The sequence below is a fragment of the Leuciscus leuciscus genome (genome assembly GCF_965113295.1).
Source record: "Leuciscus leuciscus genome assembly, chromosome: 2".
NCBI lineage: Eukaryota > Metazoa > Chordata > Actinopteri > Cypriniformes > Leuciscidae > Leuciscus > Leuciscus leuciscus.
Genome location: NC_138726.1, coordinates 1,763,211 through 1,779,459, shown reverse-complemented (window position 1 = coordinate 1,779,459; position 16,249 = coordinate 1,763,211). Strand labels below are relative to the sequence as shown.

At 42.7% G+C, this 16,249-nt stretch overlaps 2 protein-coding genes across 2 annotated transcripts in view; both read left to right on the top strand.

Annotated features, from left to right (window-relative positions):
* LOC309492970 (EP-cadherin-like) overlaps nt 1-1,969 on the top strand; it is a 42,186-nt gene extending 40,217 nt beyond the window's left edge. Inside the window, exons 24-26 of the mRNA XM_082161999.1 lie at nt 928-1,073; nt 1,144-1,368; nt 1,486-1,969. Of these exons, the coding sequence (XP_082018125.1) occupies nt 928-1,073; nt 1,144-1,368; nt 1,486-1,724 (610 nt within the window). The 3' untranslated portion in view covers nt 1,725-1,969. The remainder of the gene's footprint in view (nt 1-927; nt 1,074-1,143; nt 1,369-1,485) is intronic.
* Nucleotides 1,970-14,108: 12,139 nt separating this feature from the next.
* Nucleotides 14,109-16,249, top strand: part of LOC309492111 (cadherin-1-like) — a 65,464-nt gene continuing 63,323 nt past the window's right edge. The window contains exon 1 of the mRNA XM_082160940.1: nt 14,109-14,165. Coding sequence (XP_082017066.1) covers nt 14,124-14,165 — 42 coding nt within the window. The 5' untranslated portion in view covers nt 14,109-14,123. The remainder of the gene's footprint in view (nt 14,166-16,249) is intronic.

The window sequence follows — 16,249 nt, the reverse complement described above, 5'->3', positions numbered from 1 at the left end:
GATCACACTATAGCAATTCATAGAGCTTTGAAAAGAAAATAGACACAAAATAAAATCAGGGGAAATTTAAACACTTATAAAAGGAATTAAAAGAGATAAATGATACAGTTATAATATATATATATAATTAGAGTAAAAATAATTAAAATAGTAAAAAGATGATACATAAAATAAACTTGTCATCTGGCAAAACACCGGTGTATCTTATTTTGACTCTGAAATTTCCCCATGACAGTCAGAATTCTTCTGTGGATTTTCATATACCGTGGATTATCTGAGCCCACCAGATTAGTAATCTGTACCAATCCAGACCAGTAATCTGTACTAGTCACCACAGTGTTCCCTTGACCGTCATGAGTCAATCCCTCTCAAACTCCACCACAGAAAGGTGAGCACTTGCTCACAAATTTGGTCATCCGGACCATCTGGGTTTTCCCCACTACTACAATACCCTTCTCAAAACACCGGTTATCAATCAGTGCCATTTGAGTTCAGTTTAGAAAGGAAGAATACAGTAGTTTAGAATCTAAAGGAGAATGCAGAGATAAAATACAGTGTAATTACTGTATTTTTTCATGAATTAAATTTCTTTCTTTTTTTGTCAAACAGCCTCACTAGCACTAGTAACCACAAAGATCCAGACAGCAAGATAGTGTCTGCCCCGATCCGGCCCTCATCTGGTACATGAGGATTCCACAGATGTGAGCCGGGTCTGTGCCGACACTGTGTTGCTGTCTGAGAACCACCTTAGCAACTGTCTATTAATGCATATTTCCCTTCTCATGTCAAATCTCTCATACACCGAATTCAAATCATAGCAGGCCTGTATATCCTTTGAACTTCAAAAGATTTTAAACCACCAGGCAAGACTTTAGTTGTTCTTGCTGAACATTTCTAGGTTTAACCTGTATGTTTGGTTCCTTCCAGGTATAAAATTGGCAGTGATCCTGCCGGCTGGCTGAGTGTTACTCCAGACACCGGAGTTATTAAAGTCAAGAGCCTTATGGATAGAGAATCTTCCTTAGTCAAAGATGGCAAATACAGAGCTATCATTTTGGCGTTGGATAATGATGGTAATTTGTGTTTCTTTTTTAAGAGGAGAATTATTGCTGGCCTTTTTCTGATGTCTGTGCTTGTGTGCAGGTGAAGCTCCAGCAACTGGCACAGGAACCCTGGTAATTGAATTGGAGGATGTAAATGACAACGCTCCTGTCATCAGTGAAAGGATTATAGAAATATGCAATCGTGGTTCAGCCCCAGTGCTTCTCTCTATAACGGACAAAGATGGACCTCCTTTCGCTGGTCCCTTTAGAGTTGAGACCTACGGAGAAACCAGTAAATATTGGTCCACCTCGATGAATGGCACATGTGAGCAATTACTAATGTTTTAAAGAGATATTAATCTTTTTTTTTTCATATGTTACACATTGAAATATCTGTCTGGCTTGGTATACATGTCTAACTATTATAATGTGCCCATTTTAGCAACTGGTTTCTTTCTGACCCCAAAGTCTGCATTGGAGAAGGGTGACTACAATGTTGTCCTGAGAGTTATTGATCAGGGTGGGATGGATCAGGAAAGCACCATTCAAGCAACTGTGTGTGACTGTGAAGGAGAACCAGTGCAATGTAGTGACCGTGACAACGCTTCTTGCCTAGCAAGCAATACATTCTGTCTATTGCTAGCATCGCTCATGTTGTGTTTGTCTTTCACATCTTTATAATTCATTAATAATTTATTCATAATTAATTTTTACATTTGCTGACCATTATTTTACATTATATCTATGTAATCTTAATGTTGCTGTAATCATTGTTATCTAAAGGATAATGTACAGCCATATGGTTTATTATGTTTAAAATGTTTTATTGTTTTTATTTTCACAATTGATTTTCACATTATAAAAACTTACAACAGATCATCATAAATGTACTGTTTTTTAAACATTTCACAATATTTTCTGTTGACTTATTACAAGATCCAAAATTGCAATGTAGCTTTTTAACTCTTTTTTCATAAGTTTATTCTTTATTTACCTTTCTTATAAAGCAATAACCTTTCATAATGTTATGAACATTAAACTTTCTAATTTACATCTGTTTTTGTTTATTTGAATACATCTATCAATTAATCCAACAGATTGAATGTTTAATCATAGAATGTTGAATCAGTGATTTGTTTAGTACATCTATACTGAAAATATAGATTTTATAGAACTGATTTGCAATTTCCAAAACAGATAACCAAATATAATAAATCTTTGTTAGAGTTTAAGCAATTTGGTAATTACACCAATTTTCAATGTTCATAACCAATTATGGACTATATAGAGAAGGAAAACACAGTAATTGCAGAAATTAAACTGACCCAGTTGTAATTGAATTATTATTATTTTTACTGTGAATAGAGAATACAGGACACTAATGTATTCTTTAATAAAACTTAAAAAGATATAAAAATCACCAGAAGTTCACAGAGGGTTTTCAACACAGCAATATGTGATGAAACTTCCAATAAAGTTCACCATTGTTACGGGCTTCTCCCGTGGCCTCATGGGACAGTAAAGTGTCCATCGTATACATACTTCAGAATCTCACCGGAAGAAGTAGGTCATCCGGGTACTTTTTTCCTACTTTTTTATGAGTACTTTGGACATGCATCTTTTGGCACTGTTTTTTGCCTACTATATAGTATAGAAGTTCCCTTTCAAGGGAACTCGAGCTGCGTTTGAGACGCGGTGGGAACGCCCTGCGTGATTGCGTCGTGAAGCACGTGTATAATCAGTCCAATGGAAAGACGAGACGTCATAGGCGGGTGACGTCATCGACCAGGAAGCTATAAGGCAACCCCGCTGACACAGATCGCGTTAGCTTCTGTGCCTTCAGCAAGCGATCTGTGTATTCTGTCCTTGTCATATTTATTGTTGTCTGTCAAGTTGCAATATATATATATATATATTATGGCAAAAGAGAGCAAGCAAGCGTTGTGTTGTTCCCTCCCCACGTTATATCACGGGTGGGGAAACACACTTCAGCTTTGTGTTGCTTGTTTGGGAGTGGAGCATGCCAACAGTCAGTTCTCGAGGGGGCTGACTGTGAGCATTGCGAGAAGCTGTCCGTGAGGACGCTCCGCTCCCGCCGGCCGTTCTTCGAGGAGGACGGTTCGGTGCGCGCGCCCCGAGGCGCGGGTCCCGCTGCTGCCGAGGCACGGCGTCGACACGCATCTTGGGGATCGCAAATGGTTCTAACAAACACCTGTTCGATCCACGTGCCTTATCTCGGGGAGAAGCACGCTCTGCGGTTTCTCCGCCCCGGGATGAGGCACTCATGCTGCGATCTCCAGTTCCGAGGAATTGGTATCGTTAGTGTTTTTGTATAAATAAATAAATAAATAAAAGAAATATCAAAATAAGGCAGATGTTTGTGAGTTTTCAATAAATAAATAAGTCAGCTCATAACTCTGTTGAATAAAGAGGAGCTTATAAAAGGAGGTTTTATATAATGCTGTTGCTAAGTTAAATATTACTGGCCAGCCGAACATATATGAGAGTGAAAATATAAGGAAAACTCTATATCTCAGCCTCCTCGTCGGGGAGTGCCGTTTTTTCCCTATCTCCACACTGAGGTGTCGAGATCGTGGAATAAACCGGTTTCTGTTTATGTGTTTTATCCCTAAACTTCTACTATAGTAATGTTATGGGTATTAAGTATCATGGTATGACAGTGCCTCGGGTTAAAGAGACGCTTGCGAGCTATCTCTCTCCCGTGTTGGCGTCATCATAACCCCGACGTTACCCACCAGCCACCATAAATAATAGATAAATATTATTAGGCAGCACTGGTAGGAAAAGTATATAAGCATGGATGAATGTGAGGTTTCCTCCTCACCGATCTAACGTTCCTGAGACTGCTGGGCGGGAGCAGTCTCAGCATACTTAAGCTCCTCGCAGCATAGAGTGCGGCAAAACAAAGATTCGCCATTCGGGCTCATCCACAATCGATGGGGACCTGGGTGGCGGTCACAGTCTAGCCAGTTAGAGATATGCAAGATCTGAGGACTGTTTTATCTCTAAAATAGCTAAAAATGGAAGAAGCCTTGACGCCGAGGCTGCAGGCTTCTGAGGGTGGTCCCCTCCGGGGTAGGGACAGTTTTGAGAAATCGTTTCTCCTCGGCGCCCTCTGGGGTGCGACTCTCTGAGGAGGGTCGCAACGCTGGCTGTTCGGTTTTCCTGCCGGTTCGCCGTTTCAGGACACCGAGGGGTCAGCGTCCCCAAACGATCCTCCGAGGAGGGACGTAGAGCAGTCAGTTCGGTTTCCCTGCCGGTTCGCCGTTTCAGGGTGCTGAGGTGCCTGCTTTTTCCAACGATCCTCCGAGGAGGGTCGTAGGAACAAAGCTAGCTAGAGGTAGGCAAGATCTGAGGACTGTCGTTATCTCTAATAAAACTTAGACAAGAAGTCCTGACGCTGAGGCTATCAGGCTTCTGAAGGTTCCCCCGGGGCAGGGACGGTTTTGAGAAATAGTTTCTCCTCGGCACCCTCTGGGGTGCGACTCTCTGAGGAGGGTCGCAGCACTGCCAGTTCGGTTGTTCCCTGCCGGTTCTCCGTTCAGGGCACCGAGGTGTCAGCGTCCCCATACGATCCTCCGAGGAGGGGCGTAGAACGGTCAGTTTGGTTGTTCCCTGCCGGTTCGCCGCTTCAGGGCACCAAAGTGACTGTTCAACCAAATCCAGAGGCCAGTCTCGAGAGACTGGTTCTCCTAGTAGAATTTCTGGCAGCGTGGAAACTACTGCCATATATTTCTCAGTGGGTCCTGCACACTTTAGAAAAGGGTTTCAGAATTCAGCGGTTCTCGTCCGCACAGATTTCTAGAGGTCCTCCCCACAGTGGTGGACCCCGAGCAGGCTCTGGTTATGGAGCAGGAAGTACTGACACTTCTGCAAAAGGAGCTATAGAAGGGGTTTCTCCTCCCAGCAGACAGTCAGGGTTTTACAGCCGTTACTTCATTGTTCCAAAAGAGGATGAGGGGTTGCGTCCTATTCTAGACCTGCGTCAATTAAACAGCAGGTTTCAGAATCTCAAGTTCAAAGTATGCTTACGCTAAAATGATTGTGTCACAGATTCAGTCCGAGGACTGGTTTGTCACAATAGACTTGAAGGACGCTTACTTATCTATCCATCCTCATCACAGGAGGTTCCTGAGGTTTGCTTTCGGGGGCGAAGCATACCAGTATTGGGTTCTTCCCTTCGGCCTAGGTTTATCACCCCGCATCTTTACAAAATGCGTGGATGCAGCTCTGGCTCCTCTGAGACTCCAGGGCATTCGCGTATTATACTTTATCGACGATTGGTTGATTTTAGCTCAGTCCGAGCAGTTGGCAGTTCGGCATCGAGATGTCGTTCTGTCTCACATAAAGAGGTTGGGGTTGTGGCTCAACGCCAAGAAGAGTGTGCTCCTCCCAGCTCAGAGGACCACTTTTCTGGGTGTTTTATGGGATTCGACAATAATGCTTTACGTCTGTCTCCTGCACGTATTTCTGCGATTCTCACAGCCGTAAAGGGGGTAAAACTAGGCCAGTCACTCACTGTGAAACAGTTTCAGAGACTGTTGGGGCTCATGGCAGCTGCGTCCAACGTAATCACTTTTGGCCTTTTGTACATGAGACCTTTGCAGTGGTGGCTCAGGATCAAGGGGTTTCTCCGAGGGGAAATCCATTTCGCACGATCAAGGTCACGCGGCGATGCCTTCGTGCCTTGATCATGTGGAAGAAACCTTGGTTCCTCGCCCAGGGCCCAGTGCTGGGGGCTTCTTGTCGATGCGTAACGCTTTCGACGGATGCTTCCCTCACGGGATGGGGGGCGGTCATGAGTGGCCGCGCGGCGAAAGGTCTTTTGCAGGACCATCAACGTTCTTGGCACATAAATCGGCTAGAAATGATGGCGGTATTTCAAGATCTCAAATACTTCCTGCCAGACCTGAGAGGTCACCATGTGCTTGTCCTTCCGGACAACACACTGATGGTCTCGTATATCAGAGCAGATATCCTGTTGAGGCAGGGGCTGAGGCCCGGGGAATGGGGACTTCACCCCAAGGTGGTGGAGCTCCTTTAGGAGAACTTCGGTCGAAACTCAAGTCTACCTTTCGCATCGTTTATACAACGCATTGCCCATTTGGTTCTCCCTGATGCATCCAGCTCTGCTTGAACTGGATGCAACGTATTAGGTGTGGTTGAGGCTACACTTGTACGCATTTCCCGATATCTTTGCTCCCGGGAGTTACTCTCATCTAGAGTTATGGATACTGTGGGCTCGGTCTCTGAGGGGGCCCAGCTCATAGATTCAGGTCTCTCGACTGAGGTCGTGGAGACCATACTCCAGTCTAGAGCTCCCTCCACGAGAAGACTGAATATGCATTGAAATGGAAACTGTTCTCTGCCTGGTGCGGAGAATGCCTTCTGAATCTTGCTATCTGCCCTATGGTACAGTACTTGATTTCTGCAATGAATGTTTCTTTGCTGGGTTATCTCTGAGGAGAGATCCTTATTTCATCTTCTCCGTGGTACTTGAGGCTGAGGCCTGCACGTACTTGGATTTGCACCTGGTATGGTGATAGTCTTTCCTCACCCCTTGCCGGGTTGTATTCCTACTAAATTTGTGGGTCATTTGTGCTGCAGGCCTTCTGTCCTCCACCTTAATACAAGCCAGATCAGGAAGAACTTAATCTGTTTTGCCCTGTGCGGGCTTTGGATGCTTACGTCCACAGAGCTGCCCTGTGGCGTAAATCGGAAAACAATTGTTTGTCTGCTTTGGGTCAACGAGGAAAGGTTGCCCTGCATCTAAACAGGTGATGAGCAAGTGGGTAGTTGAGGCTATTTCACTGGCTTATGAAGCGGCCGGACAGCTTTCACCTTTGGCTGTTCGGGCTCATTCCACGAGGAGTATGGCTGCCTCTAAGGCTTTAATTTCAGGAGTTTCTCTTCAAGATGTTTGTAATGCGGCGGGCTGGTCCTCACCACATACATTTGTCAGATTTTATGATCTAGACCTCTCCACTCCTGGGGCCAGGTTGCTTGCTTGCTTAGTGTGCGCAAGGACTTCACACAGAACGAGCATTTGGCATTATGGCGTAGTGGGTATGGGGTTCCCACCGCGTCTCAAACGCAGCTCGAGTTCCCTTGAAAGGGAACGTCTCAGGTTACGTATGTAACCCTGGTTCCCTGATAGGGAACGAGACGCTGCGTTCGCCTGCCATACTTCCTGCATGCCCTGACCGACTTGCTTCAGGCTTTTCAGAAGCTAACGCGATCTGTGTCAGCGGGGCTGCCTTATAGCTTCCTGGTCGATGACGTCACCCGCCTATGACGTCTCGTCTTTCCATTGGACTGATTATACACGTGCTTCACAACGCAATCACGCAGGGCGTTCCCAGTTTTTTTTTTTTATTGGATGGACAGAAATTCTATATACATTTTCTGCTAATTGTATGGCGATTTTAATTTTATGGTCAATGGTTTACTGGAACTGCTGCACCACTATTTGAATTTATTTTCCTCATGCTGATCTATTTTAGATAACACCACAGAGCATGTGAAAACATAACTGTGGTCAGTCTCTTCCTGTCTACAGTTTCGCTTTGGTAATGTTTTCACAAGCAAGTGGAATTTTTTTTCCACTCTTTAACCCCCTGGGGTCGACAATCACGCCGGCGCGATAGGCTCGCTTTTTTTCTTATCAGTGCAAAAGAGACTCAAAATACTCTGTTGACTTTGATCTTACAAACAAGTTTCATACATCATTCGATCCTGTTAAGTGTGTATTATTTTTGTGTATACTCACAATAAAAACAAAGTGTTGTGCTTTTTGCCAAATAAAGAAAAATAAACATGATGCGAGTTCAGCCTTCTCTCTGTCAGTGAAGTCAATTCTGAAACGCGTCCGAAAATGAACCATAACTCAGCGAATACTCAGTCAAACAGGCATACAGACACACAGGCATGAAGCTTGAATTATTTTATTTTAAATGAAGTAATTTATATAAAAAACTAATATTCTCAGTTTATGTAATCTGTATGAAAAGAGAGAGATGTCAGTCATTCTCATCTCATCTCATTAAGTTTTAATGTGACCCCGCCCACGGAGAGCGCGCGCTATTCAAACGCAAATGATCTGAGGCAATCCATGCAATCCTGTGAAACGCCCACATCAGCTGGATAACACACACAGCGAGTTCACTTTCAGACTCATGTACTTTACGACACTGTGAGGAATAATACTATCTTAATAATAATCCTGGAAAATTTACCTCAGAAGTGCTGGAAGTTTCATTTCGAGCTTATAATGTTGCCAATTTCTGCTCATATGTTATATATATATATATATATATATATATATATATATATATATATATATATATATATATATATTATGTTTTGTCAAAAATAAAGTCATCAACTAAGATGTTATTATAGTGTTTGTTCCAATGTAGGCTATATTCAAACTAATGAATCCGTAACTTTGAAATAAATATGATAAAATGTAAACTTTAGTTTTTACAAAGAAAGATTACACTGGAAATATTGTTAAAATTTTAATTGTTGTTGTAATTGTATAACCTTGTTAATAAAATAGCAAAAATATATATATACAAGGATAGATGTAAACAAAATCTTAAAAGGTCAATATAAGCCTTCTCTTTAAATTATTTTTATTGTGTTTTATTAGTGACACATTTGGGTAGAGAATATATTCCAAAATTTTCTGAAAATACATTATGAGAACAATTAACTGCACAATTACTAGAAATGTTTACCTCGGATATTATACAATTTGCCAGCACAATTTGTGGAAAAAAAACAACAACTGTGTTTCCAACTGTGAACAAATTATATATATATATATATTAGGGCTGTCAATCGCTGAAAAATTTTAATCGCGATTAATCGCATGATTGTCATGAGTAAACTCGCGATTAATCGCACATTTTTTTTATTTGTTCTAAATGTACCTTAAATGAATACTTTTCAAGTTTGTAATACTCTAATGAACGTGGGCATGGATAAATATAGATGCTTTATGCAAATGTATGTTTATTATTGAAACCATAGTCAATATAGAGCAAAAGGACGAGACATGTTTCAAAGGTCATAGATGTTTTTCAAAGAACTTGTTCATGTCTATTAGACACATGTAGAAAGAACAAAAAAATTCCAGGTAACCATTACTTCTCTTTCTTTGCACTGAGCAATTTACTAACACAAACATGTTTAGATTTTGCATGCCAGGGCAGCTCTTCTGAAAATGCTAAATGTACATTTATTATTTATTATTACATTGTAGTTTGTCTCTCTCTGTGCCCATTTTGATGAAGCTAAATTCTCAATAAAACTGTTTTCATTGGTATATTTTACTGTTTCTGTTGTCAAACAACGGAATGAATTTGAAATGGTGACTGAAACGCGACCCATTAAGACATAACCAGCTCTCCCTTCCAAGATGTTAAGTTAATCTGCACAACAATTCTGATAATCGAGCCGTCGTCTGGTGAAATCAAATTCACATAAGATAAAGACAATATCTGTGCTCTGATTTCGGCTATACTTGTAAAATTAGTGAAGCAACATAATATCTGTGCTTAACTGAATTAAAGCGCTGCTCCTCCGCGCGAGACGCAGAGAGAGAGAGAGAGAGAGAGAGAGAGAGAGAGAGAGAGAGAGAGAGAGAGAGAGAGAGAGAGAGAGAGAGAGAGAGAGAGAGCGAGAGAGAGAGAGAGAGCGAGCGAGAGGTGCGCGCGCGTGCTGATAGAGCAGTACCGGCGGTACCGGTAGATTCTCAGAAACTAAATAAGGTTTGGGCGCTTTGTTGAAGGGAAAAAATCGCTAAAGGGGTCTGCAATGTCTCTAAGTTGGCAACACTGTGTATCTCCATTTCTCCAACTAGAGGTTGGGCCACGGGTCAAACAGAAAATACGCGCTGCGTTAATTGCGCGTTAAAAAAATGAGTGCCGTTAATATGATTTTGCGTTAACGCGTTATTAACGCGTTAACTTTGACAGCCCTAATATATATATATTTATTTTGTCCTTTCATTCTTTCTTGTGGCTCAGTGACACACCTGCTCATTATGCGGGGGCATTGTCTCCTCAGGTGTGAACCACTCAATATTCATGATGGTGTTGGATCGTTGACTGCGCATATTGCCTTCCCAAACAAAAAGTGTCTTACAAAATTTAAATCAATGTATTGTTTTATGTGAATGATTAGGCAGGATGATTTTCACATCATTTTAAAGAAAAAACTCTAGGCGACAAAATACATTATTCAGAAGTCTTATGGAAACATATTTAGTATGTGTTTTGTGGCCTTATTTCAGAAACTTTCATTTTTAGTTTTTTCAATAACCATGCATAAACATTATTCTCTCAAAAATACAAACATGTACATACATGTTGCTCACATATTATGGTAGCCCTGTTTGTGCTAAATAGAGTGTAATTACACCTTTGCCATTAATATGTTTATAAGCAACTGAAAAAAGCACAAATGTCAGGGCATGTCAGAACATCTCAAGGACCCCAAAAACACCTTAGACCCCAGAGGGTTAAAGGCTACTAATATCTCAACATTTCACACTTGAGAACATCTGTTCTAGCATACAACCCAATGGCTATGTTATATCATCATAAAACATTTGCTAACACACTGAAATGACACGTTTATAATGAATGAATTGTATATCTCTTAGAATGTGAATTAGGTAATGTATATTTTCCAATGTGACAACTGTAGCTGAATTTGAAGTTAATTTAAAACATCTTGCATTGTAATGTGCATTGCATGTATTTTTATTGTTTTTCAAAAGTTGAACTTTAATTCAGTATACACAATCTTGATGTCATTTTTTGTCAATGTCATAAAAAGTAAAAATTTGTGTGTGTGTATATATATATATAATTAAACTCTGTTTGCATCATTTAATCATTATTTTCCTGTTTATCCATTTAAAGCTGCTTTGAAACAATCTGTATTGTATAAAGCGCTATATAAGTAAAGGTGACATGACTTGACATTGTTTACTGTTGAATAAATGTTTTGTTAAAAGTACTAAATTGAAAGAAGATTAGACTGTTGTGTTCTAGTGATTGAACCAAATGTTCACATTATACAGTATGTTATAATCAGAGATGAATGGGAAAGTACATCAAGTACATCATGTCTTGTTACAAATTACAACTACTTGCTCATCAAATGTATCAAAATAAAATACAAAACACACAAGAAAATTGTGTGGTGTGAATTTAGGTTTTAGGCCACATCCCCTACATGATGAGACATGTCCATGTCTATATAATCCAAAATGCTGAATAAACACTTTATTTTATTTTTTTTGTAAATGTAAAAAAATGTAAAAAATGTAAAAAATAACAATAAAATAAACAAATAAAAAAGAATTGTTGTTGAATGTAACCTCATGTGTCCGCCCTGGTCGCCTGCACTACCTGCTCCGCGCTGGTCGCCTGCACTGCCTGCTCCGCGCTGGTCGCCTGCACTGCCTGCTCCGCCCTGGTCGCCTGCACTGCCTGCTCCGCCCTGGTCGCCTGCACTGCCTGCTCTGCGCTGGTCGCCTGCACTGCCTGCTCCGCGCTGGTCGCCTGCACTGCCTGCTCCGCCCTGGTCGCCTGCACAGCCTGCTCCGCCCTGGTCGCCTGCACTGCCTGCTCCGCCCTGGTCGCCTGCACTGCCTGCTCCGCGCTGGTCGCCTGCACTGCCTGCTCCGCGCTGGTCGCCTGCACTGCCTGCTCCGCCCTGGTCGCCTGCACTGCCTGCTCCGCGCTGGTCGCCTGCACTGCCTGCTCCGCGCTGGTCGCCTGCACTGCCTGCTCCGCCCTGGTCGCCTGCACTGCCTGCTCCGGTCGCCTGCACTGCCTGCTCCGGTCGCCTGCACTGCCTGCTCCGCCCTGGTCGCCTGCACTGCCTGCTCCGCGCTGGTCGCCTGCACTGCCTGCTCCGCGCTGGTCGCCTGCACTGCCTGCTCCGCCCTGGTTGCCTGCACTGCCTGCTCCGCCCTGGTCGCCTGCACTGCCTGCTCCGCGCTGGTCGCCTGCACTGCCTGCTCCGCGCTGGTCGCCTGCACTGCCTGCTCCGCGCTGGTCGCCTGCACTGCCTGCTCCGCCCTGGTCGCCTGCACTGCCTGCTCCGCGCTGGTCGCCTGCACTGCCTGCTCCGCGCTGGTCGCCTGCACTGCCTGCTCCGCCCTGGTCGCCTGCACTGCCTGCTCCGCGCTGGTCGCCTGCACTGCCTGCTCCGCGCTGGTCGCCGGCACTGCCTGCTCCGCGCTGGTCGCCTGCACTGCCTGCTCCGCGCTGGTCGCCTGCACTGCCTGCTCTGCCCTGGCCTCCCATCTTGCCGCAGTCTCCAGGTCCTCTGCCGCTCCACGGGCCTGGCCCTCCAGCCCGCCCCCGGGTCCGCCTCCGCTCCACCGCCCTCCTGGATTGTATTGGAGCGTCTGGAAGCCGCTCCTTGTGGGGGGGCTCTGTCACGAATCCGGTCTGTGGCCTTCCGTCCGATAGCCACCAGAGGTCGCTTCTCCATCATATTGACTCTCACACCACACAGCACACTGGACTGCGTTTCCCATCATCCACTGCACGGACGACAAACACAGCTGATTACACTAATCATGCTCACAGCTGAGAACTATATCACAATCACTATCACCCAATCACACACTCTTCATAAGCCTTGGACTTTCTTTCTGTGATCACCGAGTATTGTATAACGCATATCCTAGCGATAGCTACTCTACGGAGCACACTCAGTTGTTTTAAGTCTTGCCTTGCCTTGCCTTTTTTCTTGTGTTTTGATATCTGCCTGTGTTTCCAGGATTAACCCTTTGCCTTGCCCTTCGGACTCTGTTTGCCCCTCGTTTGGATCATTGCTTGTGTACCTGGATTATCTCTCTGCCTTGCCCTGTTGGATATTGTTCACCGATCGTAGACCCATGCTTGCCCTAGGATCTCTCTTGTGTCTTGCCCGTACCATACCTGTTTACCGTTGTCTGACCCTTGCCTGTTTACCATGTTTATAAATAAAAGCTTGCACATGGATCCGCACGCCTCACGTCTTGTTCGCCCCGTTACAGTAACCTCATATGTCAGGTCAGGTCTCTTGTTTTCCCCCTCATGGTCTTTGTTTGAGTTTTTTATTTTTTATTATTAATAAAAGCCCTTCATTCTTCTGCAACAGTTTTACACTTTACTTTAAAAAATAGTACAAAGGCGAATTAACTACAAACTGCATAGAAGATGGTGGAGTATGAATGACTAAAGAGTTTATGGTTTTTGGAAGATGCAGTCATTTAATTAAATGAAAAATTATTCTGTTTCTCTGACTGTGAGAAGAACTGTGACTGTGGCTTCAGGTTTGACCGATGCGTGTTAGCAATAAAAAAATAAGATAAAATAAAAAGAGAGATGAGTATAATAGTTTGGGCTAAGATTCATATCATGATGGTAATGCAGACTGTATAAAGATTTTTGTTTGAAGTGACTTCAATATTGAAATATTGTTAGCAAATAAAAAAGATAAATAAACTGCTGTTTTGGCCAGAATGTTTCCGTGTAGGCAAATAATGGTAAATAATATATAATTGTGTAAAAGTTGTACTTCTACTGTACACTTAAACTTTTCCTGGACTTCATTTCTCTGTGGAAATCCTTGTTGTGTTCCCAAACACTTGTTTCACCAGGTTTCTGAAAAACATGTGAGTCCAGAAACTGCCCTTGAGGTTATTTAAAATGCTCACAGATACAGCTTTCGATATCATAGACCCCCTTAGATCCAGTCAAGTCATAAAAATACTGTACTAAATTGTGAAATGCTGATATACTGTAGTCTTCATTCACTGAAAAAGGCAGGTATTTAAAATTGAGTTGAATAATTTCATTTTTTATTTTCTATCAAATTTACATCACTTCATGCCCCTCCTTTAGTCAACTCCACCCCCCTAAAAAGATAATAAATGTGCAACTCAAGCAACTCAAGAAATTAAACAGCTGTACAATCTTAAAGACCAACAAGGAATTATTACCTAAAAGACCTTTTTAAGACATTTGGCTTCGAATTGAGACGATGCAGATTGTGCGATTGGGAGTTCTTATTTTCCTCTGTAAGGTAGGATTTTATTCAGGGCACTTTCCAAAAACTTTGGATCTCTTTAGTGTTTTATTGTACTCATCATGTTCAGAGAATTGTTTTTTAATTTTTTGAAAATCTGATTTTATTTGACATTATTAGTGGTGCTTTTCAAAGCAACACTATTGTTATCCTCCATACTTATTATTATTAGTGGTGCTTTTTCAAAGCAACACTAGTGTTATTGTCACTAAACTTATTATTATTCTTCTTATTATTCCGGACAAAAGTTTGGCGCGTAACTTGCCCCGCACCGTTTGTCACAGACCCATGAGTGAGGCATCAAATCGACCGGCTCATTGAGGAGAGGTGTGCTATGACTTTTCTAAGCGATCGGGTGTACGATGTTCGCACAGCGGACGAAAAAGCGGCCAAAAAAGTCCCATTGACTTAACATGGGGAGTTCTAAAAACATTTGAATCCCAACTGCCGTTTTCACACACACCACTCCAAAGGGCCTGACACCCCTGCGTTTCTCTCCCTCTCTCTCTCCCTCAGAGGATTTATATTATCAAGCAGCCAATAAGTAATGGCCTAAAATCTTCATAGCCACACCCTAGCAACCAGTTGCAGCACCCTAGCAACCACTCTGAGCTCCCTAGCAACCACCCTAAACCAATAAATAATATAAAAACATTTTTTTTACATTTTTTAAAGCAATATCACACTCGTAGCCTTGCGATATTGCTCCATGCTTGTGCCTATTCGGCCATAGGCACGAGGCCGCAGGCCGAGTGCCGTACTGAAGCACTCGTTATTAAAGATTTTAAGAACTCTATAAAAACTCCATAGTAACCATCTTTGACAACTACCAACCACCTAGTAACACCATAGCAACTACCAAAAATACCTTAGCAACCACCCTAGCAACGTCTAGAAATGCTCTAGTAACCACCAAAAAACTCTAGCAACCACCCAGAACACCCTAGCAACTGCCTAGCAACCACCCAGAACACCTAGCAACTGCCTAGTAACCACCCAGAACGCCTAGCAACCACCCAGAACACCCTAGCAACTGCCTAGCAACGCCCTAGCATCCACCCAGAATACCATAGCAACTGCCTAGCAACACCATAGCAACCACCTAGCAATGCCCTAGCAACCACCCTAGCAACTGCCTAGCAACCACCCAGAACACCTTAGCAACTGCCTAGCAACACCATAGCAACCACCCAGAAAACCTTAGCAACCACCACCTGGCAACAGCATCTTGCTAAAAACATGCTAGCAACATACTAATCATGCTAGTATCATGCTAGCAACATGCTAATCAAGCTAGCATCATGCTAGCATCATGCTAGCATCATGCTAATCAAGCTAGCAAAATGCTAATAATGCTAGCATAATGCTACCAACATGCTAATCAAGCTAGCATCATGCTCGCAACATGCTAATCAAGCTAGCATAATGCTAGCAACATGCTAATCAAGCTAGCATCATGCTAGCAACATGCTAATCAAGCTAGCATAATGCTAGCAACATGCTAATCATGTTAGCATCTAGCTAAAAACATGCTAGCAACATGCTAATCATGCTAACATCAAGCTACCAACATGCTAATCAAGCTAGCATCATGCTAACATAATGCTAATCATGCTAGCATCATGCTACCAATATGCTAATTAAGCTAGCACAATGATATTCAAGCTAGCATCATACTAACAACATGTTAATCAAGCTAGCATCATGCTAGCAACATGCTAATCAAGCTAGCATAATGCTAGCAAAATGCTAATCATGTTAGCATCTAGCTAAAAACATGCTAGCAACATGCTAATCATGTTAGCATTAAGCTACCAACATGCTAATCAAGCTAGCATCATGCTTGCAACATGCTAATTAAGCTAGCATAATGCTAGCAACATGCTAATCATGTTAGCATCTAGCTAAAAACATGCTAGCAACATGCTAATCATGCTAACATCAAGCTACCAACATGCTAATCAAGCTAGCATCATGCTAACATAATGCTAATCATGCTAGCATCATGCTACCAATATGCTAATTAAGCTAGCACAATGCTATTCAAGCTAGCATCATGCTAACAACATGTTAATCAAGTT